General features: G+C 43.5%; 1 protein-coding gene across 4 annotated transcripts in view; it reads right to left on the bottom strand.

Annotated features, from left to right (window-relative positions):
- DLG3 (discs large MAGUK scaffold protein 3) overlaps window positions 1-26,633 on the bottom strand; it is a gene marked incomplete at its 5' end in the record, with an annotated part of 70,261 nt that overhangs the window by 13,762 nt on the left and 29,866 nt on the right. For all 4 annotated transcript variants that reach the window (XM_080653381.1, XM_080653379.1, XM_080653380.1 and 1 more), the window contains one exon: window positions 24,946-25,060. In XM_080653381.1, coding sequence (XP_080509507.1) covers window positions 24,946-25,060 — 115 coding nt within the window. The remainder of the gene's footprint in view (window positions 1-24,945; window positions 25,061-26,633) is intronic.

Here is a 26,633-nt window from a genome sequence, read left to right as displayed (position 1 = left end):
TTTGAGAACCGTGGCTTGGTAATATAGCTTGATATCTGGTATTGTGATCCCTCCAACTTTGTTCTTCTTTCTCAGAGAACTCATACAACTTAACAAAAGGAAAATAAACAATCCAATCAAAAAATGGGCCAAGGACCTAAATGGACACTTTTCGAAAGAAGACAGAAGGAAGGCTGAGAGACATATGAAAGCATGCTCAAAGTCACTAATCATCCAAGAGATGCAAATCAAGATAACAATGAGGTACCATCTCACATCTGTCAGAATGGCTATCATCAACAAATCAACAAATGACAAGTGCTGGCGAGGATGTGGAGAAAAATAAATCCTCATGCACTGCTGGTGGGAATGCAGACTGGTGCAGCCACTGTGGAAAACAGTATGGAGTTTCCTCAAAAAAATTAAAAATGGAACTCCCATTTGACCCAGTAATCCCACTTCTGGGACTATATCCCAGGAAACCAGAAACACCAATCAGAAAGGATATATGACACCCCTATGTTCATAGCAGCACAATTTACAAATAGCTAATATTTGGAAACAGCCTAAATGCCCATCAGCAGATGAGTGGATTAAAAAACTGTTGTACATCTACACAATGGAAAAATACGCCACTATAAAAAAGAAGGAACTTTTACCATTTGCAACAGCATGGATGGACCTGGAGAACATTATGCTAAGCAAAATAAGCCAGTCAGAGAAAGAGAAATATCACATGATCTCACTCATATGTGGGATATAATAATCAACATAAACTGGTGAACAAAAATAGATCCAGAGACAAATGGCAGGGGTGGGGGAGTGTCAGAGATCAACCAAAGGACTTGTATGCATGCATATTAGCATAACCAATGGACACAAACACTGGGGCAGTGGGGACTTGCCCTCAGGGGTGGGAGTGGCTGGGGGGGGAATCAATCGGGGGAAAAGGAGACATATGTAATACTTTAAAAAATAAAAAAATAGTTAAGGGGTTAGAGAGCAACCAAAGGACTTGTATGCATGCATATTAGCGTAACCAATGGATACAGACACTGGGGCAGTGGGAGCTTGACCAGGGTGGGAATGGCTTGGCCACTCTTCATATTGTTGTGGTATTGTATAATATTGTGTAATAAACACACAAACAAAAAATACATATTTCACTAAGTTGGAAACATGGTGTGTATACATAATTTTGCAACCTTAGTTGTTACTTGAAATTATATCATTAGTATTTCACATATAATTGAATATTCTTTAAAACTAATATTTTTAATATTGATACAATATTCAATTCTTAAGGATCTTCATTAATTAAATAAATATTTATGAGCATCTAATATGAGCAGGCACTCTCCTAGAGGCACTTAAACAAAGTGGGGAAATTGATATACCAAACACCTGGCTTAAGCCATTTACTTCAGATGAGAACTAAGTCTCGGTCTAAGTTCCCTGGCAAACAAGGCAAAAAAGGCAATCCTATCTAATAAAATAGTAATATGGAAATTAAACATCACTCCACTACACCCACAAGCCACGCCCACCAGCCAATCAGGAGCGAGTATGCAAATTAACCCAATCAAGATGGCTGCGGCCACAGAGTGAGCAGGAGGCTTGGGTTTTCCCGGCAATGGAGGAAGCCAAGCTTTCTGAACACCCTAGCCGCCCCAGGCCTCCACTCAAGGCTACAAAGTTTCAATTATAGAAGATAAATAAATCCCAACAAAAATGGCTGTGGCCACAGAGCAAGCAGAATGCTTGGCTCCGCTGAAGGCTACAAAGTTTCAATTGAAGAAGATAAATAAATCCCAGATACCAGGGCCTCCACTTGGGTCGTCAGAGGGCGTGGCTGGCCTGCAAACCATCACAGGCCCCTCGCCCAGGCCACCCCACCCCCGAAGGGAACCCCCACCCTGATCCGGGACACCCTTCAGGGCAAATGAGTGGGCCCCCACCTGTGCACCAGGACTCTATCCTATCTAATAAAAGAGTAATATGCTAACTGTCCGTCACTCCAACACACAAGATGGCTGCCCCTATGTGGTCAAAGATCCTGCACCCATGTGGACACAAGATGGCTGCCACAAGATGGCCAGCAGGGGAGGGCAGTTGGGAGGGACCAGGCCAGTAGAGGAGGGCAGTTGGGAGGGACCAGGCCTGCAAGGGAGGGCAGTTGGGGGCGATCAAACCTTCAGGGGAGGGTAGTTAGGGGTGACCAGGCTGGCAGAGGAGGGGCGACTGGGCCTGCAGGGAAGGGCAGTTGGGGGGGACCCATGCCTGCAGGGGAGAGCAGTTGGGGGGGACCAGGCCTGCAGGGGAGGGCAGTTAGGGGTGACCAGGCCTGCAGGGGAGGGCAGTTAGTGGTGACCAGGCCAGCAGGGGAGGGCAGTTAGGGGTGACCAGGCCTGCAGGGGAGGGCAGTTAGGGGTGACCAGGACTGCAGGGGAGGGCAGTTAGGGGTGACCAGGCCTGCAGGGAAGGGCAGTTAGGGGTGACCAGGCCAGCAGGGGAGGGCAGTTAGGGGTGACCAGGCCTGCAGGGAAGGGCAGTTAGGGGTGACCAGGCCAGCAGGGGAGGGCAATTAGGGGTGACCAGGCCTGCAGGGGAGGGCAGTTAGGGGTGACCAGGCCTGCAGGGGAGGGCAGTTAGGGGCAGACAGGCTGGCAGGGGAGCAGTTAGGCATCAATCAGGTTGGCAAAGGAGTGGTTAGGGGGTGATCAGGCTGGCAGGCAGAAGCAGTTAGGGGCAATCAGGAAGGCAGGCAGGCGAGCAGTTGGGAGCCAGCAGTCCTGGATTGTGAGAGGGATGTCTGACTGCCTGTTTAGGCCCGATCCCAGTGGGCAGTCGGACATCCCTCGAGGGGTCCCAGGTTGGAGAGGGTGCCGGCTGGGCTGAGGGACACCCCCCTGTGCACAAATTTCGTGCACCGGGCCTCTAGTCTATATATATATAAAGAGGTAATATGCAAATTAAGCCAGGATGCTGTAACGGGTCACGACCAGACAGGAGGAGGTTGCGTGCACAGGTGAGGCCCGGAGTGGAGACAGAGACAGGGTGGCCTGCCTGAGCCGGTGCAGTGGCTCGGGTGGCCTTGTAGTGGACACAGGCAGGGTGGCCGGGGGACGCTGCGAGCCAGGTGCAGATATGGACCCCCGCAGCGCCGGTCTGGCCTGACTCCCACGGCGGCCAGTGCTGCGCAAGTCAGGCACAGGTCCCGGCCACCTGTGGGGTGCCTCCTTGCACGGCAGGAGGCGGAGTGCCTCCTCATGTGATTTCAAATGCGGGCTGGGGTTCTAGTTTCCTAATAAAAAGTGGTACCCAAGCCCTAGCTGGTTTTGCTCAGTGGATAGAGCACCGGCCCATGGACTGAAAGTTCCTAGGTTTGATTCCAGTCAAGGGCACATGCCTGGGGTTGTGGGCTTGATCCACAGTAGGGGGTGTGCAGGAGGCAGCTGATCAATGATTCTATTATCATTGATGTTTCTATCTCTCCCTCTCCTTTCCTCTCTGAGATAAATTAAAAAATAAAACATTAAAAAAAGTACCCAAATCTGTCTGGATTTTACCTAAGGAATTTGTGAATAAGAAATACTGAACAAGACTTATGTGGGAGAGAATCAAGATGATGGCATAGGTAAACACCTGTACTTGCTGCCTCTCACAACCACATCAAAACTACAACATAAAGACAAAACAAGTATCATCCAGAACCACGGGAAAGGTGGCTGAGTGGAAGTTCTACAACTAGAAGGAAAGAAAAAAGTGCATTGAGACTGGTAGGAGGTGCCGAGGTACAGAGGCGCGCACGCAACAGGCTGGCAACTGGGTACACTGTTGTTTTTTTCAATAGGGAGGGAGATACAAGCTCCCGATTGCTCTGAACTCCAGTTCCAGGTGAGACTCTGGGGACCCACACTCATATGGGGAGAAACTGGACTGTCTGGCATCAGGACAGAAACACGAGGGCGGCTTTCTCTCAGAGGTGCTCGCAGCAATCATTGTTCCTGCATGGGGCCGTGGAACACAGACACCCAGGGACCTCTCTGGTGCAGGGCTGACTGGCAGCCATTGCTGTTTGCTCCACCCTGGTGATTCCCTGAGTCTCTGCCCCACCCAATTTACAACCCCACCCAAGCTGTGTGCAGCGGCTTTTGCATATGAATGTCCTGTCCTTTAGCAGCCTAAAACCTAACAGACTGCAACTGGGTCAGAGAGACCCAATGCTTCCAAAAGAAGGCCCAAGGCCCAGCAGCTGCAGCCTGCCTTGCTTCACAGCTGGGCCTTATCTGGGCACTTCCAAATCCCAAACAAGGATGAGGAACCTGAAGATCTCTCTGTAGCTCCTGCTGGGTGGCCTCAGGCAGTGGCTGACTTTGCACCTCCTTGGAGATCTAAGAGCCAGTGTACCCAGTGGTCTGTGTGAGACCATACCAGATTACAACTCTTCACATCCATAAGCGACACACTCAAGGGGCAGAATCAGTGAGCACCAAAACCCCACTGAAGCAAGTCCTTCCCCATAAGGGTGACTCCAGCATAGCAGTTCTTCCATTTTAGACACAGCTGGTCCTCACAGCCAATTGGCCTGGAGGTCAATTCCTCCCAGTGATACCAACAGCAATCAAGGGTTGACTACAACAAGACTGTGCACACAGCCCACAATGGGGTGCACCAAGAGTGTCCACCTCAGGTGATTGGGGAGACTGAGCCACTGGGCACTATAGGACACCTAGCATACAAGGCCACTCCATCAACACAGGGAAGCAGCCAAAATGTGGAGACAAAGAAACATGTCACAAATAAAAGAAATGGAGGAAAGCAAACTACTGGATATAGAGTTCAAAAAAACAGTTATAAGGTTACTTAAGAATCTTCTAGAAACCTCCAAGGAACTTAGTGAGACCTTTAAGGATCTTAGTGAAGTGCTAAAAAAATGGAAAAGGACCAGTGAGACATTAAGTATACACTGACTGAAATAAAGAATTATATACAGAAATTCAACAGTAGACTAGAGCAGTGGTTCTCAACCTTTCTAATGCCGTGAACCTTTAATACAGTTCCTCATGTTGTGGTGACCCCCAATCATAAAATTATTTTCGTTGCTACTTCATAACTGTAATTTTGCTACTGTTATGAATCGTAATGTAAATATCTGTGTTTTCCGATGGTCTTAGGCGACCCTGCTAGTGGTTCTGAGACTGCATAAGACCTCAGGCGTCACCTAAGACCATCAGAAAACACAGATATTTACATTACGATTCGTAACAGTAGCAAAATTACAGTTATGAAGTAGCAACAAAAATAATTTTATGGTTGGGGGTCACCACAACATGAGGAACTGTATTAAAGGGTCACGGCATTAGAAAGGTTGAGAACCACTGGACTAGAGGATCCCAAGAATCAAGTCAAAGATTTGAAATACAAAGAAGCAAAAAACAACCAACTGGAAGAGCAAAAAGAAAAAAGAATCCAAAAATATGAAGATAGTGTAAGGAGCCTCTGGGACAACTTCAAGCATACCAACATCAGAATTATGGGGGTGCCAGAAGAAGAGAGAGAACAAAATATTGAAAACCTATTGGAAGAAATAATGACAGAAAACTTCCCCCACCTGGTGAAAGAAATAAACTTACAAGTCCAGGAAGCACAGAGAACCCCAAACAAGAGGAATCCAAAGAGGACCACACCAAGACACATCTTAACTAAAATGCCAAGGGCAAAAGACAAAGAGAGAATCTTAAAAGCAGCAAGAGAAAAACAGTTACCTACAAGGGAGTACCCATACAATTGCCAGCTGATTTCTCAACAGAAACCATGCAGTCCAGAAGCGAGTGGCAAGAAATATTCAAAGTGATGAATAGCAAGAACCTACAACCAAGATTACCCAGCAAAGCTATCATTCAGAATTGAAGGTCAGATAAAGAGTTTCACAGATAAGAAAAAGCTAAAGGAGTTCATTACCACCAAACCAGTATTATATGAAATGCTGAAGGGTATTCTTTAAGAAGAGGAAGAAGAAGAAAAAGGTAAAGATAAAAATTATGAACAACAAATACATATCTATCAACAAGTGAATCTAAAAATCAAGTGAATAAAAAATCTGATGAACAAAATAAACTGGTGAATATAACAGAATCAGGGGCATAGAAAGGGAGTGGACTGACAATCCTCGGTGGGGAGGGGATGTGGGTGGTGCGGGAAGAAATTGGACAAACTTCTTACACCTATGGATGAGGTCAGTGGGAGGGGGTAAGGGCATGGGGTGGGGTGGAGGGGAGCTATACGGGGGTGAAAGAGGAACATCTGTAATAATCTACACTAATAAAAAAGATGCAAATTGACCGTACCTTCATGACGCCCACCAGCCAATCAGGAGTGAGTATGCAAATTAACCCAACAAAGATGGCGGGTTAATTTTCATATGCAAGCTCCGAGCAAATTAACCAACCCCAACTGCTCTGTGCCTCTGGGCAGCATGGGAAGGTGGAAAGGTGGCTCTTGGCTGGAGCGAAGGCGGTGCCGGCAGCCAGGGGAAGGAAGGCCCATTCTTGCACGAATCTTCATGCATCAGGCCTCTAGTTTGAACAATAAAGATATATTAAAAAAAAAAAAAAGAATGCTTATGTGGTGAGACCCCAATGTTTCGCGTGTAACTACTGCAGTGATAACACATCAAAAAAAGCACTTCTTCATATCTTTGGGGAAAAAAGAAATACTGAACAATAGAATTGACAATGCTTTTTTAAAAAATATATCTTTACTGATTTCAGAGAGGAAGGGAGACTGAAAGAGAGAAACATCAATGTTGAGAGAGAATCATTGATTGGCTGCCTCCTGCATGTCCCCCACTGGGGCTCAAGCCTGCAACCCAGGCATGTTCCCTTGACCAGAATCGAACCTGGGACCCTTCAGTCCGCAGGCTGACGCTCTATCCACTGAGCCAAACCAGCCAGGGCGACAATGGTTTTTATACTGTGATTTTGTCAAAGACATAGCAGCATAATATTTAAAATTAAAATTCTGAACTATAAAATCATTCTCAGTTGAGAATGTGAAAGATGAACAACAAGATGTTCCTTTTCTGTCAATCAGAACTGCAAATGGGAAAAGAGTTTTGTAGGACATTGGAGCCTCAGAGGTCATCTTTGTCTCACTTCCTATCTATTAAAGGAAATCCTTTAAACTTCTCTAAGTTTCTTTCCAGTTCTAGCATTTAATGTCTCCGAGTCTTTCCTAGCTCTTCTCAATCAGGCTAAACATTCCCAATTCCCTCACTGGTCCTTCCTTTGTCATGATTTTGATTTGTTTTCAAATCCATGATGTGGATTCTCGCTAAACCTACTTTGTCTCTTTTTCTGCTGAAATTTTGTTTGATGAGCTAGAAAACTTCCTCACAGATTATGAAAATCAGGCCCAGAGAGTTCATAGGGAGTTGAATGGTAGATGCTTTTCAGTCCTGGGCCCTTAAATCTCAGAAAAATGTCATGAGGTCTCAGTCACAATTACACTAAAAAAATAAAAAAATAAAGCTAATGCTCCACTTGGCTATGTCTAGAAAATACCTTTCTTCCATTATTTAAATGAGTCCACTCTGTGGCGGGGGGCACTGTGTTCCATCCAGATGGGAGATCCAGAAACAAAGTGACTCTGGCCTGTGGAGTATGCTATCTGGCAGAGCATATTGTAGCGAAAGGCACGAAGCAGGACAAACCAAGGCCTAAAAGCATTTAGGAACACAGATCACATCTAGCTTGGGGATGCTATAGGAGGTGCTTCTTAAAAATATATATATTTTATTGATTTTTTTACAGAGAAGAAGAGAGAGGGATAGAGAGTCAGAAACATTGATGAGAGAGAAACATCGATCAGCTGCCCCTGGACACCTCCTATTGGAGATGTGCCCGCAACCCAGGTACATGCCCTCGACTGGAATCAAACCTGGGACCCTTCAGTCCGCAGGCCGATGCTCTATCCACTGAGCCAAACCAGTTAGGGCAGGAGGTGCTGAGTTTTGAACTGAGGCTCAATGAAGGTTCAGGGTTTCAAAAGATAGAGATAGGGAGAGGCCCTTCCAGGGCCTACAGTGAACAGAGTGAACAAAGGCAAGCAGCCAGCGTGTGTGGCGTGCTTGCAGGGCCAGCACTGCCCGCACTTGGCTGCATTGAAGGGCACTCAGGAGAGTGGTGAGCTGGACCTGGATAGCCTCAGTCCCCTGAGAAGTCTGGCATTCATTTAGTAGGCCTTGTGTGACTGGTTTCATTGCCTCGGCTTTTTTTTTTTTTAATCATTACCAGCTGTTAAGATAAGTTAGTATTTTTCTGATCTAGCCACTATGTTTGAGAAGTGGCAGGAAAACCCAGGATCTGACTCTCCCTGGTTTCACAGAGGTGCATGGCCATAACCAAGGAGGAACATATTCAGGGTTAGACAATCATCTTTCATGTAACCGCTCACTGTGCCCTTAGGCTGTGGACAGTAATATTTCCATAAGCTTTGTTCTCTCCTGACACAGTGCTCCCTCAGACCTGACCAGTCCTCCATGAAATTCTTGGAACATGTGGCACGTCAAAACAAAGAGAAAGTGGGCAATCTGGAGCTGAGTCACAGCAGCACTAAGAGCAGATGTGCTCTTCCCAGGGTCTGCAGGTTGGAGGTCCCAAGCTACTAGGTATACCGGTTAATAATGTGGATTTTTTCAATAGATGGAGTTACACATATGTTGATATATATGCAATTTGATATGTTTGCTACTTTGTTATATTGACAGCAAGCTTCAAAACTTCATATGTCAAATTTGCTGAAGGTGTTAACATCATAGTTATTTTTTACACTTAAAAATGTCGAATTTTGCCGAAACCGGTTTGGCTCAGTGGATAGAGCGTCGGCCTGCGGACTGAGGGGTCAAAGGTTTGATTCCGGTCAAGGGCACGTACCTTGGTTGCAGGCACATCCCCACTGGGAGGTGTGCAGGAGGCAGCTGATCGATGTTTCTCTCTCATCGATGTTTCTGACTCTCTATCCCTCTCCCTTCCTCTCTGTAAAATATCAATAAAATATATTTTTTAAAAAATGTCGAATTTCATGCCAAAAAAAGAGCATTTGCAGGAAGTCTTAATTCATTACTTTATTTTGAAGAAAAGTGCTGCTGAATAATTCAGGAAGCTTATGGTGAACATGCTCCATCTCAAGATACTTGTGAATGCTGGTTTAAATGCTTTAAAAGTGATGATTTCGATGTGAAAGACAAAGAACGTCCAGGTCATCCGAAAAAGTTTGAAGACGAACAATTACAAGCATTATTGGATGAAGATGCGTGTCAAACTAAAACAATTTCCAATCATTTACAAGAAATGGGAAAGATTTTAAAGGAAGGAAAATGGGTGCTACATCAACTGAATTAAAGACAAATGGAAAACTGAAAAGTCATCAGTAAAATGTTGCTTCAACAGCACGAAAGTCTTTTTTGCATTGGACTGTGACTGGCGATTAAAGTGGATGTATTTTGAGAATCCCAAATGCACAAAATGATGTGTTGATCCAGGTCAACCATCAACATCGACTGCAAGGCCAAATCGTTTCAGAAAGAAGACAATGCTCTGCGTTTGGTGGGATCAGGAAGATGTGGTGTATTATGAGCTTCTAAAACCAGGTGAAACCATTAATACTGATCACTGCCAACAACAAATAATCAATTTGAACCACACTTTGATCTTGAAATGACCAGAATGTTCCAGAAGACCCGGCAAAGTAATTTTGCTTCATGATGACACACCATCACACATTTCAAAACCAGTTAAATACACGTTAAAAGAACTTGCCTGGGAAGTATTAATCCACCCGCTGTATTCACCACACCTTGCTCCTTCAGATTACCACTTGTTCCAATCGATGGCACATGCACTTTCTGAGCAGCACTTCAAAACGTACGAAGAGAGGAAGGAAGATGGCTGCTGATGGGAAGGCAGACTGCAAGATAGTGTGTGAGTGAGAGAACGAAAGGAGAGTGTGTGATCACAAAGGGAGTGTATATTTGTGGGTTGAGGGACAGCTATACTTCAAGGGACTGTTGGGGATTGCCGGACCGGGCTCCCCTGACCGGGCAGCCTCCACTGCTGCTGAAATCTCTCCCGGAGCAACGGGCTCTGACTCAGAGACCGAGCCAACTTGAAGGGGAGAGTGGCTGTTATTGGAAGCCTATACATCCCGGGAATCTATAAGAACAACACCCAGGGAACACCTGCGAACCCGGCAACACCAGACCTCAAGCAGCACAAATATGCGGACTCGGATGAGCTCTGCACCTTCTCACGGAAAGGTCAGATTTTGCTAGGAAAAGGTGAGGTCTGTGATCCAGGCAGGAGAGAGAAATGCGCACAATGGGAGCTAGAGGTTCCAGGGAAGTCTGCGCCCCACAAAAACCGCGGCTGTTGGGGCTAGTGTGATCCGCAAATGTGGAAGGGGATCCGCAGGACTGCTAACAGAAGGGAACTCTAAAAAAGCAACCCATAGCTGAACTGGGCACAAAAGGACAGCCTAAAATTTTAACAGTGTGCCGGCTGCTTAGAGCCAGGGGAAAAAAGACTGCACAGACTTGCATGCAACACCAGAGGGAAAAAGTCATGACTTCGTGCACTTACTCTGGCTTTTTAAATAATTGCTTTTGTACTAAGCCCAGTACATAGGATCAACCAATTGGGGACACTCTCACAGACTGCAGGGGAAAGTTGTTTTTGTGGAACCTGGGGATCAGAGCGAGGAGTACTGATCAGAGAACCAATTCTGGGGCAGTCCATACTCCCAACCAGTATTAAGTGCGACAGGGAAAACAAAATCTAAATTACTGGCCAGAGAGTACATATAGCCCTGGAGGTCAATCCAGAAACACTGCCATCTAGGGATTGAATCACAAATTGACTCTTGTGTAAACACAAATAAAGGAGTCTAAGAAACAAAGAAATACTACCTGCTGGAAAATCAGGACTGTGGTTTACAACACAGAGGAGCAGTGGAACACAGGGAACTTCAATATTGTCCTAACTACTGGACAGGAAACAGGCATGCCAAACAGAACAGTAGAGGAAGTGAATGACCTTCACTACTGCATATTTTTACTTTTTCATCTTTTACTTAAGAAACTCAATTTTTCATCTGTTTTCCTCACTTGATTTTACCTTTTTAATTACAATATTTTTATTTTTAATCAGTATTATGACTACTACTATTTTACCTTTTTTCTTTAAAAAGTCATTTTATTTTCTCTTTATTTTATTTTATTTTGGGATTACTGTTATACATTTTATTTTAAATTTTCCATTAGCATCATTTAACTCTATCTCAACTTTACCTTTAGACCAACACTCTCTTCCTCACTTTCCCCATTTGTTATCCTGTTTCTCTTACCCTATTCCTGCTTTAGATTTTCCCTATTCCTTCTTTTTACCCCCAGTTAAAAATTCATCCTACTTATATATCTAATTTCCAATCCCCTGCTCCAAGTCCATACACACCTCTCTTTCCTATTTCTTCACTATCCAAATTTTTTTCTCTGCCCTTTCTTTGTCTGTAATTTGTTGTTGTTTTTTGTTCTGTTTTGTTTTTTTGTTTGAATTTGCTTTGTTTTGTCTTGCTTCTCTCTGTCCTATTGTTGTTTGCTTGGTAGTTGATTAGATTGGTTATTGTTGTGCTTATTGGTGAGATTGTTACTCTTTTTTTTTGTTTTTGTTTGTTCTTTGCTTCTGGTTTTCCTCTCCTCACTTGTTATTAGTTGTTGCTTGTTTGCATTCATCTCTGGGTGCTTGCTGTTTGTATTTTTTGGGATTAGTGGTTGTTCTATTGGAGTTTTCTCCCCATATAAATAGTTTCTGCCTTTTTTATTCTCTTTCTTTTCTCCCTTACTTTTTTTCCCTTTCGCAATATTATTTTTGCACTATTTTTATCCCCTATTTCTCTTTTCTCTGGTAGTCACCTTTATTTGGGGTTATTAGTATTGTGAATACATTGGTGCTCAGTGCCTTGTGCTTTATGCCTTGTTGTGTTGTATTTTGTGCCTTTAAATCAACGCAGGAGAGCGGGAACTACATCACCAGATAACTGGAGAAGAGAGATCATGGGGAGACAAAGAAACAGCCCACATATAAAAGAAAAGGAGGCATCACCAGAAAAGGAAGTATACAAAATGGAGGCAAGCAACATGTCAGAGAAAGAATTCAGAGAAATGGTCATAAAGACGCTGAAAAGAATGGAAGACAAATTCAACAAAATGTGTAAGAACCAAGAGAAAATGAAAAAGAACCAAGAAGAAATGAAAAATGACATCACTGCTATAAAGAACTCAATAGAAAGCATCAACAGTAGACTAGAAGCAGAGGAATGCATCAGTGAACTAGAAGACAAGGTAGAAAAAAATACCCAAGCAGAGCAGCATCTACTAAAAAAAAAATTAAAAAAACAATAGGAGAACCTAAGGGAACTTTGGGACAACATGAAACAAAACAACATCCACATAATAGGGGTACCAGTAGGAGAAGAAAATGAGCAAGAAATAGAAAACCTGTTTAAAGAAATAATGACAGAAAACTTCCCTGATATAAAGAAGAAAAAACTCACACAAATCCAAAAAGCTCACAGAGTCCCAAACAAAATGAACCCCAAAAGACCGACCCCAAGGCACATTATAATTAAATTGGCAAACACCAATGACAAAGTAAGAATATTAAAAGCGGACAGAGAGAGACAGGAAGTTACCTACAAAGGATCCTCCGTCAGACTAGCGACTGAGCCCTAACCGGTTTGGCTCAGTGGATAGAGCATCGGCCTGCGGACTGAAGGGTCCCAGGTTCGATTCCAGTCAAGGGCATGTGCCTTGGTTGCGGGCACATCCCCAGTAGGGGGCGTGCAGGAGGCAGCTGATCGATGTTTCTCTCTCATCGATGTTTCTAACTCTCTATCCCTCTCCCTCTCTGTAAAAAATCAATAAAATATATTTTTTTAAAAAAAGACTAGCGACTCATTTCTCAACTGAAACACATCAGGCCAGAAGGGAATGGAATGAAATATACAAAGTCATGCAAAGGAAGGGACTGAATCCAAGAATACTGTACCCAGCAAGGCTATCAATCAAAATTGAGGGTGAAATCAGGAGCTTCACACACAAAAAAGAACTAAGGGAGTTTATCACCACCAAACCAGCAAGGCAAGAAATGCTAAAGGATCTGCTGTAAAAAGAAGAAATAGGAAGCAAAGAAGGAACACAGGCATAAAAAATAAAAATGGTGACAAACAAGTACCTATCAATAATAACTTTAAATGTAAATGGATTAAATGCCCCAACCAAAAGACATAGGGTAACTGAGTGGATAAGAAAACATGAACCATATAACTGCTGTCTACAGGAAACCCACCTCAGAAAAAAAGGACTCACACAGACAGATGCTGAAGGGATGAAAAAAGGTTTTTCAGGTGAATGGATATGAAAAAAAGCTGGGGTAGCAATACTTATATCTGACAAATTAGATCTCAAACTGAAGGAAATAACAAGAGATAAGGTAGGACACTTCATAATACTAAAGGGAGAAATCCAACAAGAAGAAATAACACTGGTAAACATATATGCACCCAATACAGGAGCACCCAAATACATTAAAAAAACTTCTGGAGGGTATCAAGGGAGAGATTAACAGCAATACAGTCATAGTAGGGGACTTTAATACCCCACTAACACCACTGGACAAATCCTCTAAACAAAAAAAAATCAGCAAAGAAACATCAATCCTAAACGACTCACTAGACCAGATGGAATTAATTGACATCTTCAGAACATTTCACCCCAAACCACAGAATATACATTCTTCTCAAGTACACATGGGTCATTTTCAAAGATAGACCATATATTCGGTCACGGGCAAAGTCTCTTCAAATTCAAGAAGATAGAAATCATATCAAGCATCTTCTCAGATCACAATGACATGAAACTGGAAATTAACTACAATAAAAAAAGAATCAAACACCTGGAGGCTAAATAGCATGCTATTAAACAATGACTGGGTTACCAGAGAGATCAAGGAAGAAATAAAAAACATCATGGCAACAAACAACAATGAAAACACAATCAAAAATCTATGGGACATAGTGAAAGCAGTCTTGAGAGGGAAGTTCATAGCTCTACAGGCCTACCTCAAAAAACAAGAAACCATGGTAATAAATTACCTAACCCTACAACTTAAATAGTTAGAAAGAGAGCAACAGGAAAAGCCCAGTGTAAGCAGAAGGAAGAAAATAATAAAGATCAGAGAGGAGATAAATGACATAGAGACCCAAAAAACCACCACAAAAAACAAACAAACAAACAAAAAATACAAAACGAAGAGCTGATTCTTCGAAAGGATAAACAAGATTGATGAACCTCTAGCCAGGCTCACCAAGAAGCAAAGAGAGAGGACCCAAATAAACAAAATCAGAATTGAAAGAGGTGAAATAACAACCTATCCCACAGTAATACAAACGATTATGAAAAAATACTATGAACAACTCTATTCCAACAAAATGGACAACCTAGATGAAATGGACATATTCCTAGAAAAATACAAGCTCCCAAAACTCAACCAAGAAGAATCAAAAAACTTGAATAGGCTGGTAACTACCAAAGAAATTGAAACAGCGATCAAAAATCTTCCAGCAAACAAAAACCCTGGACCGGACAGCTTTACAGGGGAGTTCTACCAAGCATTCAAAGAAGAACTAAAACCTATCCTCCTCAGACTATTCCAAAAAAATTCAAGAGAAAGGCACAATTCCAAGCTCTTTGTATGAAGCCAGCATTACCTTAATTCCAAAACTAGATAAAGACGCCACAAAAAGAGAGAACTACTGGCCAATATCCTTGATGAACATAGATGCTAAAATCCTCAACAAAATTCTAGCAAATTGGATTCAGCAATATATTAGAAAGATCATACACCATGACCAAGTGGGATTTATACCGGGGATGCAAGGATGGCACAATATCCGCAAATCAATAAATGTGACACATCACATGAACAAACTAAGAGACAAAAATCACATAATCATATAAATTGATGCAGAAAAAGCATTTGACAAAATACAACACCCTTTCTTGATAAAAACTCTCAGCAAAGTGGGAATAGAGCGGGCATACCTCAAAATAATAAAAGCCCTATATGACAAACCTACAGCCAACATCATACTCAATGGGCAAAAACTAAAACCGTTTTCCCTAAGAACAGGAACAAGACAAGGACGCCCACTTTCAACACTCCTGTTCGACATAGTACTAGAAGTACTAGCCATAGCGATCAGACAAGAAGAAGAAATAAAAGGCATCCAAATTGGAAAAGAAGAAGTAAAACTTTCCTTATTCGCAGATGACATGATACTATACATAGAAAAGCCCAAAGACTCCATCAAAAAACTATTAGACCTAATAAATGAATTTGGCAATGTAGCAGAGCACAAAACTAACACCCAGAAATCTATGGCCTTTTTATACACCAATAATGAATTCACAGAAAGAGTAATAAAAAAACAATCCCATTTACCATTGCACCAAAAAAATTAAGATGCCTAGGAATAAACTTAACTAAGGACGTAAAAGACCTCTACTTGGAAAACTACAGGATGTTGAAAAAAGAGATAAAGACATAAACAAATGGAAGAACATACCATGTTCATGGATTGGTAGAATCAACATCATTAAAATGTCCATACTACCTAAAGCAATCTATAGATTCAATGCAATACCTATTAAAATACCAATGGCATATTTCAAAGATCTAGAACAAACTCTACAAAAATTCATCTGGAATAAAAAAGGACCCTGAATAGCCACAGCTATCCTGAGAAAGAACAAAGTTGGAGGGATCACAATACCAGACATCAAGCTATATTACCAAGCCTTGGTTCTCAAAACTGCCTGGTACTGGCATAAGAACAGACATATAGACCAATGTAACAGAATAGAGAATCCAGAAATTGACCCACGCCATTGTGCTCAATTAGTATTTGACAATGGAGTCAAAACAGTCTCTTTAATAAATGGTGCTGGGAAATTTGGTCAGATACATGCAAAAAAAAAATGAAACTAGATCACCAGCTTACACCATACACAAAAACAAACTCAAATGGCTAAAGGACTTGAATGTAAGATGGGAAACCATAAAAATCCTAGAAGACTCCATAGGTAGCAAAATTGCAGAAATATGTCATAGCAATATCTTTATAGACACAGATTCTATGGCAAGAGAGACTAAGGAGAAAATAAACAAATGGGACTACATCAAAATTAAAAGCTTCTGCACAGCAATAGAAACCATCAACAAAACAACAAGAAAGCCCACTGCATGGGAGAACATATTTGCCAATGTTATCTCCGATAAGGGTGTAATCTCCAACATTGACAGGGAACACATACAACTTAACAAAAGGAAGGTAAACAATCCAGTCAAAAAATGGGCAAAGGATCTAAATAGACACTTTTCGAAAGAGGACATTCAGAAAGCCAAGAGACATATGAAAACACTAGAGGCCCAGTGCATGAAATTCATGTATGGAGGGGTGTCCCCTCAGCCCAGCCTGTATCCTCTCCAATCTGGGACCCCTCAGAGGATGTCCAACTGCTGGTTTAGGCCCGATCCCCGGGGATTGGGCCTAAAGGGGCTGTTGGATATCCCTCTCACAACCTGGGACCGCTGGCTCCTAACTGCTCACCTGCCTGCCTGCCTGATTGCCCCTAACTGCCCCCCTGCCAGCCTGGTCACCCCTAACTGCCTCTGCCTGCGGGCCTGATCAGCCCTCACTGCCCGCCCCACCACACCCCCGCCAGACTGGTCTCCCTCAACTGCCCCCCTGCCGGCCGGGTCACCCCAAACTGCCCCCGCCCTGCCTGACTTGTCACCCCTAACTGCCCCCGGCTGACCTGGTTGCCCCTTACTGCTTCCCTGGCAGCTTGGTCGCCCCGAACTGCCCCCTCTGCTGGCCTGGTCGCCCCTAACTGCCCCCCCTGCCAGCCTGGTCGCCCCACGTAGCCTGCTGTTCAGTCATTTGGTTGTCCCTCACTAACACCTCTGCCGGCTTTGTCACCCCATGCAGCCTGCTGTTTGGTCATTACTGTTACTGTGATGGCGTCCCAGACAATTTGCATATTCCTCTATTATTAGTATATATGCTCAAAGTCACTAATCATCTGAGAGATGCAAATCAAAACAACAATGAGGTACCACCTCACACCTGTCAGAATGGCTATCATCAACAAATCAACAAAGGACAAGTGCTGGTGAGGATGCAGAGAAAAAGGAACCCTCTTTCACTGTTGGTGGGAATGCAGACTGATGCAGCCATTGTAGAAAACAGTATGGTGTTTCCTCAAAAATTTAAAAATGGAACTGCCATTTCACCCAGTAATACCACTTCTAGGAATATATCCCAAGAAACTAGAAACACCAGTCAGAAAGGATATATGCACGCCTATGTTTATAGAAGCACAATTCACCTAGCCTAAATTCCCATCAGCAGATGAGTGGATTAGAAAACTGTGGTACATCTACACAGTGGAATACTATGCTGCTATAAAAAAGAAGGGATTCTTACCATTTGCAGCAGCATGGATGGATCTGGAGAGCATTATGTTAAGTGACATAAGCCAGGCAATGAAAGAAAAATACCACATGATCTCACTCATTTATGGAAAATAAAGAACATTATAACCTGATGAACAAACAGATAGATACAGAGGCAGAGAAGCATCGAACAAACTGTCAAATTACAGCAGGAAGGCTGGGTGGGGGGTGAGGTAAGAGATCAACCAAAGGACTTGTATTCATGCATATAAGCACACCAATGGACACAAGACACTGGGCGGGGCGGGGGATGAGGGCATGTGCCGAGGGGTAAGGGAGGCCGGCGGAAGGTCAATGGGGGGAAAAAAGGAGACATGTGTACTACTATTTGTAATACTTTAAACAATAAAAAAAAGAAAAGCTCTATTGGGACAGTATCCACAAATTACCTGAAAGATGGGGAAATGTGTAGCTAGCGATGGACATTACTTTGAATAAAGCATTTTAGATGTTTCTCTTGAAATTATCCTGTTTTCTTTGATTACAAAACCCACATTATTAACTGGTACACCTAGTAAGCTTCAGCATGGCAGCTGTAAATATTGCCATCTGTCTTCCCAAGGAGAAAGAATTGCCAAAGGTCTTGCAAGACATGTTGAAGTGGTGACCTTCAAACAGTATCCACTAAGAGCTGTGTGCCTGCTCACAGGGCTGATGCACGTGCTCTGGGGCATGTGGCCTAATCTTCCTTTTAACTGGAACCCCACTGCCTGATGGGAAAGCAGGAATGTAATCAGCTCAAAGTAAACAGATTACCAGGCCACAGTCTCTACACTTCCTATCCTAAATTGTGAGGGATGGATATGCAAGATCCAGAGAAATCACAAGTTTCAAGCACAGCCTAGTATCTTAGTGAACAGGAATGCCAAGAAAATGGGAATTCTCAAGAAAACTGGTCAGGCAGGTTTCTCAAAGCAAAGTAAACAAGAGCCCTTCAGCCTCAAAGGCCAAGTGGCTACTTCAAATGCACTATAATACCCAGCTCTCTGCCTGTGGCTCTAGCCATCTGCCTGGCCTGGGAGGCTCTGCCTGTCCCCTCATGCCCTTGGCAACTCCTCTGAGGCCCAACCCAAGTCCCACCTTTCTCTGTGACTCTGCCCACTACAAATTTCCTTCTTCCAAATTCATAATATATATTTAGCAGTGACCTTTCTATTTTCCATTTATTGCTATTTAACTCTTGCAGTTTTTTAATCTTTTATATTTTATCACCAAAGGAAAAGCCCTTTGAGGACCAAGGCCACATCTACTGCTCCCAAATGGCAGATGAGACCAGACTGAGGTGGGGGGCACAGAACAACCTCCCAGTGTTCTCCCACTGTATTTCCCTCTCATATCAGCTGGGGTCTAAGACATTGCTTTCTTCCTTTAGTCAGTATCATGGGCTGAGTGTGTACCCCCCAAATTCAAATGCTAAAGTCCCCAATCCCTAATGTGATGGTATTAGGAGGTGGGGTCTTTGGGAGGTGATTAGGTTTAGATGAGGTTATGAGAGAGGGGCTCTCATCATGATATTAGTGTCCTTATGAGAAAAGACAGAATTTTTCTCTCTCTTCCCCGCCCACCTCCCTTCATTTTCGCCCTCTCTTCACACACACCCAGGAAAGGCCACATGAAGACACAGCAAGAAAATGACCATCTACAAACTTTACACTGAATCTGGCAGCACCTAGATCTTGGACTTCCCAGCCTCCAGAGCTGTGAGAAATAAATGTCTGTTGTCTAAGCCACCCAGTCTGTGGTATTTTGTTAAAGTGGCCTGAGCTACCCGAGACAGAAGGTACCAGATAATAGGCACATATTATTTGAAAGCTGAGCAGCCCCTCGCTTGCCTGCTCAATATAAAATATGCAGAGAGCTATAAAGCAGCAATAACTCATCAACCCCTGACCTCAGTGTTAAGAGTTAAAATTTCCAGCAGCTTCTGAACAACAACCAAAAAGGCCAAACTTGACTACTCAAATAGACACAAGATGGGTCATCATAAGAGGTGCAAGTGCAGCTGACAGCACACCACACCTCCCTGCACACCCTGAGGAAGGGGGTTCATGGACAACATGGAAGGACACCTCCTTAGTCTGTCTCAAAGTGTCAGACCTCTGAGGGCAATTCTGAAGTTACAGGGGCATTCTAGCTAAGGCCATGGTCGGCAAACTGCGGCTCTTTGGCCCCTTGAGTGTGGCTCTTCCACAAAATACCATGGCCTGGGTGAGTCTATTTTGAAGAAGTGGCGTTAGAAGAAGTTTAAGTTTAAAAAATTTGGCTCTCAAAAGAAATTTCAATCATTGTACTGTTGATATTTGGCTCTGTTGACTAATGAGTTTGCCGACCACTGAGCTAAGGGGATTCTGAACAGAGGTCCAGGACCGGCATTTAGGGTATATGACTTAGCAACAGGCCGTTCCAGAATCGCTAATAGTGGAAACTTTGCCCTGCCCTCTGGCAGCTGATGTTGTCTGAATCACTCTACATACTAGTAAACAGCCAGTTTTGCCTCTTCAATGTATTTAGATAATGGGTTGCTCCCCCTAAAAATAACTCAAAAGAAGAGTTTAAATTATTATCTTTGACATTTAATACATTTCAAAATCATGTACATCTTAAATTGTTATGGATTTTTCAGATGCATATCACCATCACCCCAAAAATCCTATCTGATAGTGAAGCCTGCCAATATTACCTTATCATCTTAATCCACTATGGAAACTCATTAATGAGTAACACCAAGTCAGTCTCCCCCAAGCACCACCCTGGGCTAAAGCACGGGGTAGTTGCACAAGTCATGTCTGCTTGTTGACAAGAAGCAGCATTCTCCAGCTGCCTTTGATGATCGAGCCAATATTTCTGACATTATTTCTTGACTCGAGACTACAGATGCCCCAACATGATTTCCTTCCCAGAGTGGAAAGAAGACTGGGATGGCAGATGGCCAGCCGGGATTCCCAAAATGCCTGATGATGTCCTGTGGCTGCAAAAATGCAGGCATGCTAGCCAGAACAGACTTTCAAAAGCTATTTCTACAAATGTACTACCAAGCCTCTTGGCAACCTTTGGAGTACAATGTCTTTCATTCATTCCTTCTATAGATAAATTAAAAAATATGAGTATAGATTCTAGAACTTGGAAGTCCCTGGAAGTCTCTGAGTTGACACCTAGCCACCCCACTGCTGAGCAAGAGGCTCAAGAGAGGCATATTCCTGTGGGCTTTTCCAGTGTGGAAGGTAAATTCACCAAAGGCCCTACACTGTGCAGAAAGAGGGCCTCTGCTCATCTGCCTATACCATTTAAGAGATGATCCTAGTATGATGAAGGGTAGGGAAGGCCTTCCATTAAGTCACTAGTGACTTTAAAACCAAGTTTTGTTTTGCAAACACTGTTATATCTCCTTTCCTTTTTCTCCCTGCTTCCCAAATCCTGTCTTCCCTGTGGTTCATACAGCTACAGCTCCCTAGGCTTTCACCTGTCTCAGTGCAGGGTGTTACTTGCCTCAAAACAGATTTGCAACCCCATACACACCAGAGGAAGATAGAGACTCAGGGGAAGGGAAGGTAGGAGAAACGTATCACAAGGGTTTGAAACAACAGCAAGAAGAATGAGGTGAAACCTCACCTGAAAAGGTTTCCTTCACTTAAACCACCTGCGGCTCAGTGCCTTCCATGTAGACAGCAAGCTGCCAGAGGGCACAAACCACAGCTGCTGCCTTCTTGAATCTACCCCCACAACCAGGCCCATATTCTTAGCCCTGTGCTTTACTACTTTCCACGCAGTAGGAGCTAAAGAAAGTGTAATAGTTTGAGTCAAACAAATGTCTCTTGTGACACACAAGTGATCATTCCTGAGTGTCCTGATTGCTTGTTAAAAAGATACATTTCCTCAAACTGGTGAATCCAATTGACAGAAGAGGAGCCTGTGAATCTGTACTTTCACTAGCATGACAGCTGACTCCTATCAGCAAGTTTGGGAAATGCTGGGAATCCTCTGTAGTCTGAACAACCAGGGGCAAATTCCAGTTTGGGGACTTCTTGGCTGTCTAACTTGGAGCATCATTGATTGGCTGCCTCTGCATGCTCCCCACAGGGGATTGACCCTGCAACCTGGGCATGTGCCCTGACCAGGAATCGACCTCCTGGTTCATAGGTCGACCACTGAGTCATGCTGGCCGGGCTTGGCTAACTGGAATCTCAGTTTTCTCATCTGGAAAATGATAATAATGATGTCTATTTTGTAACATCATTAAAAGGATTTTAAATGCAATTTCAAGAGAATAACAAAGGTCCTGATGTGTAGTGGTTTTTTTTCTAAAGGTCCGTTCCCCTTTATCCGGAAAACACTAGGGAACTACTGAAAGCTTCTGAGCAGATCACGTCCAAATTGTTGCTTTAACTTCAAGTCCCTCTGCCCAGCCTATTCCATAATACCTCCAGTGACAAAAGATCAAACTTACTATCTCTGGAAGCAGGCCATTCATTTGCAGACAACTTTAATCATTAGCAATTTCTTCCTCTTGTTGAGCTGAGATCTGCCTTGGGTGACAGAACAAATCTAATCCCTTTTCCACATGATAGGCTGATGCAATTAACTTAGATAAGGGAAATGAGGAGTAGTAGGTGTGTGTTTGGGGGTGTCCATTTTGAACACCCTGCACTGGGAGGGCCAGTTTAGGCCCATGTCCGGCAAGTAGTTGCTATGCATGTCTGCAGTTCAGTAAAAAGATCAGGGGCATCACTTACACAATGACATGATTTGAAGTTGTGAAAGTAAATGGCATTGCCATTTAGGGGCAGATGTAATGAACAGGATTGAGGAATGCTCAGCAAGGTAGGAAGAGAGCCTTTAAAGAAAAAAACAAACAAGTAAGCCATGGAAACAAATGTGGTGAAGAAGAAGGCAGAGGATCAGTAAATCAGTCATTGAATTTGATGACTAAGAGGTCACCACTGCTCCCTGGCAGACTTGAGCATCTGCTCCTCTGGAGCTGCTGGGATCTACACCACCAAACTGAAAAGCAGATGCACTTCCCCTCCTACTGAAAGAGAGGTAATTTGGAGAAATAGCAGCAGCAAGGACAGATAACTCTAATATTTCCCAACCTGCATGTTAAGATGGGTTTCTCCAAATAAGGTTCTCATGCTCCCTCCTATCTATTGGGGAAATTGCCTAGTAAGTCTGTCCTGGAGATTAATCACAGAGAAGAAATCTATTTTCCTGTTTAATCCTGCATTTGCTCAACTTCCTGAAACACTGATTTTTTTTTTACATAATACTATAAACCTCTCCAGAACTAGTGTTTCCCAGCACAGAATTGGGCAAATAAATGTAGGGAGAAGAAGAGAGACAAGACGAGAGTTTAAGGAATGACTGGTATCAAGGGAATTTTTTTTCTTTTCTTTTAAGAATGGATGAAAGTTGAATATGTTTACATGTGGAAGAAAGGGAACCAAGTGTAGAGTGAAAGGCCCAAAACAAGCACAAAAGGAATAGAGCAAGCCTGGCTCTGGGAGAGGGGTTAACTTAGCGAAGGACCTCATGTCACCGCTTTGGCCAGGAAACATTATTTTTTAATTAAGTCTAGTGATCACAAATGTTCACTATTCTAAACCATATTTGCTTTGCTCAGATGATACAATGTTATCAAGATAAGGGTAAGGACAGATTATGTAAACTGGATAAACTGCTTAGCTAGAACCAGAGTGCATCTCCACCCTCCGCCCCAGAGTTTTCCTGGCCGGAGCCAGAGAAGAGGGCTCCAAGTCTTCCAGGTTGGGAGCTAACGCCCCACTGCTTCTGCCCAGGCAGGGGGAGCTCTAGCACAAGATAGAGAGGGAAAATCTAAAAATAAAGCTCTCTGAAGAAACTGTTTTGCCTAAAGAGTAGCTTCCCACGCACTCTGTAGTGCCACATCTGTGGGGGCTGAAAGCACAGAACGGAACAATCCTGACCAAGTCACATAAGTATTACCCTTTAGCAGAGGGGCCACAGTGCATTGCTGATATTCCCCATCAGTGCCCCAGTGTTAGGAGGCTGAAAAGATCACGGTGACTACTCCAGCCTTCCTGCTCTCCTCCTTTCTCAGCGGGAGGTAAGCACAGCACATGTGAAGAAAGCTGCTCTCAAAACACAAGGAGTGGAAGTGAGTGCTTATTTTAGAAAAGAACCATGAAAGGTTTAGTGGGCTTCAGGCTCAAAGTGGGGCTCCCTCAGCCCCACTCCCAGTAGTAGGGTCACGGACAAATGACCAACTAAAGAAAAAAATATCAACCACCCTGAGAAGAGCTGCAATGAGCCTTTCTGTCAGTTGGCTATCTTCATTTCCAACCCCAAGCACAGAACAGTTGTCATGTTGCCGGGCAACTAGCATATGCAACCTCACCTCCTAACCCCCCAGCTGGTATCAGAGGCCACTAGAAAAAGTTCAACCCAAGAGTTTTATACAACCCCATATGTAAGTATTAAACACCAAGGGAGGGAGGAGGGAGGCTGCTGGCTCAGGGGAGTAATCCCACCACCTCTTAAGGAGTTTAACCTTGGAGAGATACAACATATTTGCACCAACTATTGGAGTTTTGCCAAGAAGCCCAGGCAGGAAGAAGGAAATTAATTCTACCAGGAGGTCATAGTGTTCATTTAGCAGTCCAGCTCCCCAGGAGGTTTGTACTTTGACCTGACAAAGTATGACAATATGCCTTGAGGGTCAGAAGCTCAACCTTGTACAACATCTTGGAATAATTTTCAGCAGCAATACACGCAAAGCTACACATCCACCCGCCCTTCCTGGGGAATGCATACCATCCTGCCCCATGTCCTATGACTCAGATACAGCAGACCAGTGCAGCAGGGAGCAAGCAAACATAATTTAAAAAAAAAAAAAAGAATGCAGCAACCTGTCAGTTTCTTGGTCTCTTAAGAGACCCTGCACCAGAACACAGTGGTAGTTGATACGCTCGGATACAAAGCCTGGGGTGTATTATGCACACGTGAAAGGGGGAAGGGATGCAAAGTTTCCCCCTCAAATCACAAACTGCAAGCAAAATACTTTGAACATACCAGTGCTATTTGAATGCTGACTAGCAACAATCACCCAGTAGCCTTTTCTGATTGGAGCACACTAAAATGTTCCCATACTGAGTCATTCATGAACAAAAAAGAAGAAGCCAAGCCAGCTCCTGACCAGGAGGAGATAGTACTGGCCAGAAAGTACACAACCTGAGCATACAGTTGGAAGTGTTGTAGTGCTGGGAGTACAAACTCCCTACCCCACTAGGTAAACGAGGGCTGGGTTGGACCAGACTCCCCTTGTGCAGCACAAGGCTTACGGCTTGGAAGTGGGACTTACCTGACATACAAGGACCTCTTCTCACTTGTTCGGAGGGATCCAGACCCAGAGCTCATGCTGCTGTTCATCATTTGTTCTCGCAAGTCATGTATCTTCGATTCAAAGCGACTATACTCTGTCAGGAAGACAAGGGAAAGGGCAATGAAAGAATGAAGCCAAGGAGAGACACTGAACCTGCATGCCAGTGGCCCCAGATCCAGAGGACACTTGGCTTCAGGCAGCCAGAGCCAGCCCAGTCAATCTTTGCATGCATAGGCAGAGTCCCTCCTCCAGGCACAAAAAGGCAGACTTCTCTCCACCCCATACACTCATACAAGGAAAGAACACACCCAGAAAAGGAGTAACATTTTGATGTATCAAATGGAAAAGGCTTTTATCTGCCTTGAAATCCTTAAAAGAAAACTGGAAAGAGGTTCCAGTGTGGCCTTCATAAATCTTTAGAGCAGGCGCTAAGGCCCAAGGAGAGCCGATGGGAAAGAATTCCCCAAAAAGAGGATTGCAGAGAACAAGATGGCCCTGAGAGCAGGGTGGAGGGGCTAGAAAGGACCTGAGGCCATTAAATGATTGTTAGGCAAGGAAGCCAATTTGTTTCTAGGCGTCTTTTTTGAGGGGGAATATTGGAACCCTGTGCCAAGGTATAAACAAACAAACCTCACAATCAGATAAGGAGATCTCAAAGCTCTCCTGAGTTATCTCCATTTTAACAAACAGGGTCTTTGGCCTCAGTATAAATTAAACATTAAAACAAATCCTCTAGTTATTTCCCTTTTAACAAACAGAGGCTTTGGCTTCAGTATCAATTAAACATTAAATTCTCTCAAACCTAGAAGTTTGCTAATACCTCCCTCTTCCAAAATCATCTATTCTAGTCAGTAGGATCATAAATACAGGCCCAGCTTGGAGGCCTGCTGACACCATCTTAACCACCTGAACTACCTTATCACTCTGTATAACTATAGGTTTACACCAAATTTAAGAAAACCTGATTAGGAAAACTAACTATAGCCATTATAACTTTATTATAAAAGGCTTTTTTTAATAGTACTGCCTTACTGTGTCATTGTCCTAATACATTTAAAATATGATACTCATTACACACACACAATTCCACAATATTTTTCAAGTCTATAATTACCACATGGAATGGATATATCTAAAGCACAGGCTGTAGAAATGGTAGAAAACAGGCATGCTTCATTATGACCAGCTGAATTTAAAGGAAGTCAAAATTTATTCTAGGGCTCTAGCTGGTTTGGCTCAGTGAATAGAGCAGTGGTCGGCAAACTCATTAGTCAACAGAGCCAAATATCAACAGTACAACGATTGAAATTTCTTTTGCGAGCCAAATTTTTTAAACTTAAACTTCTTCTAACGCCACTTCTTCAAAATAGACTCGCCCAGGCCGTGGTATTTTGTGGAAGAGCCACACTCAAGGGGCCAAAGAGTCGCATGTGGCTTGCGAGCCGCAGTTTGCCGACCAATGGGATAGAGCATCATCAGCCTGCGGACTGAAGGGTCCCAGGTTTGATTCCGGTAAAGGGCACATGACTGGGTTGCGGGCTTGATCCCCATTGGGGAACGTGCAGAAGGCAGCCAATCAATGATTCTCTCTCATCATTGATGTTTCTATCTCTCTTTCCCTCTCCCTTCCTCTCTGAAATCAATAAAGATTAAAAAAAAATTATTCT

Source organism: Plecotus auritus (assembly GCF_963455305.1).
Source record: "Plecotus auritus genome assembly, chromosome: X".
NCBI classification, from domain to species: domain Eukaryota; kingdom Metazoa; phylum Chordata; class Mammalia; order Chiroptera; family Vespertilionidae; genus Plecotus; species Plecotus auritus.
Note: the sequence above shows the minus strand (reverse complement) of the source record. Positions and strands in the feature narration are given on the sequence as shown.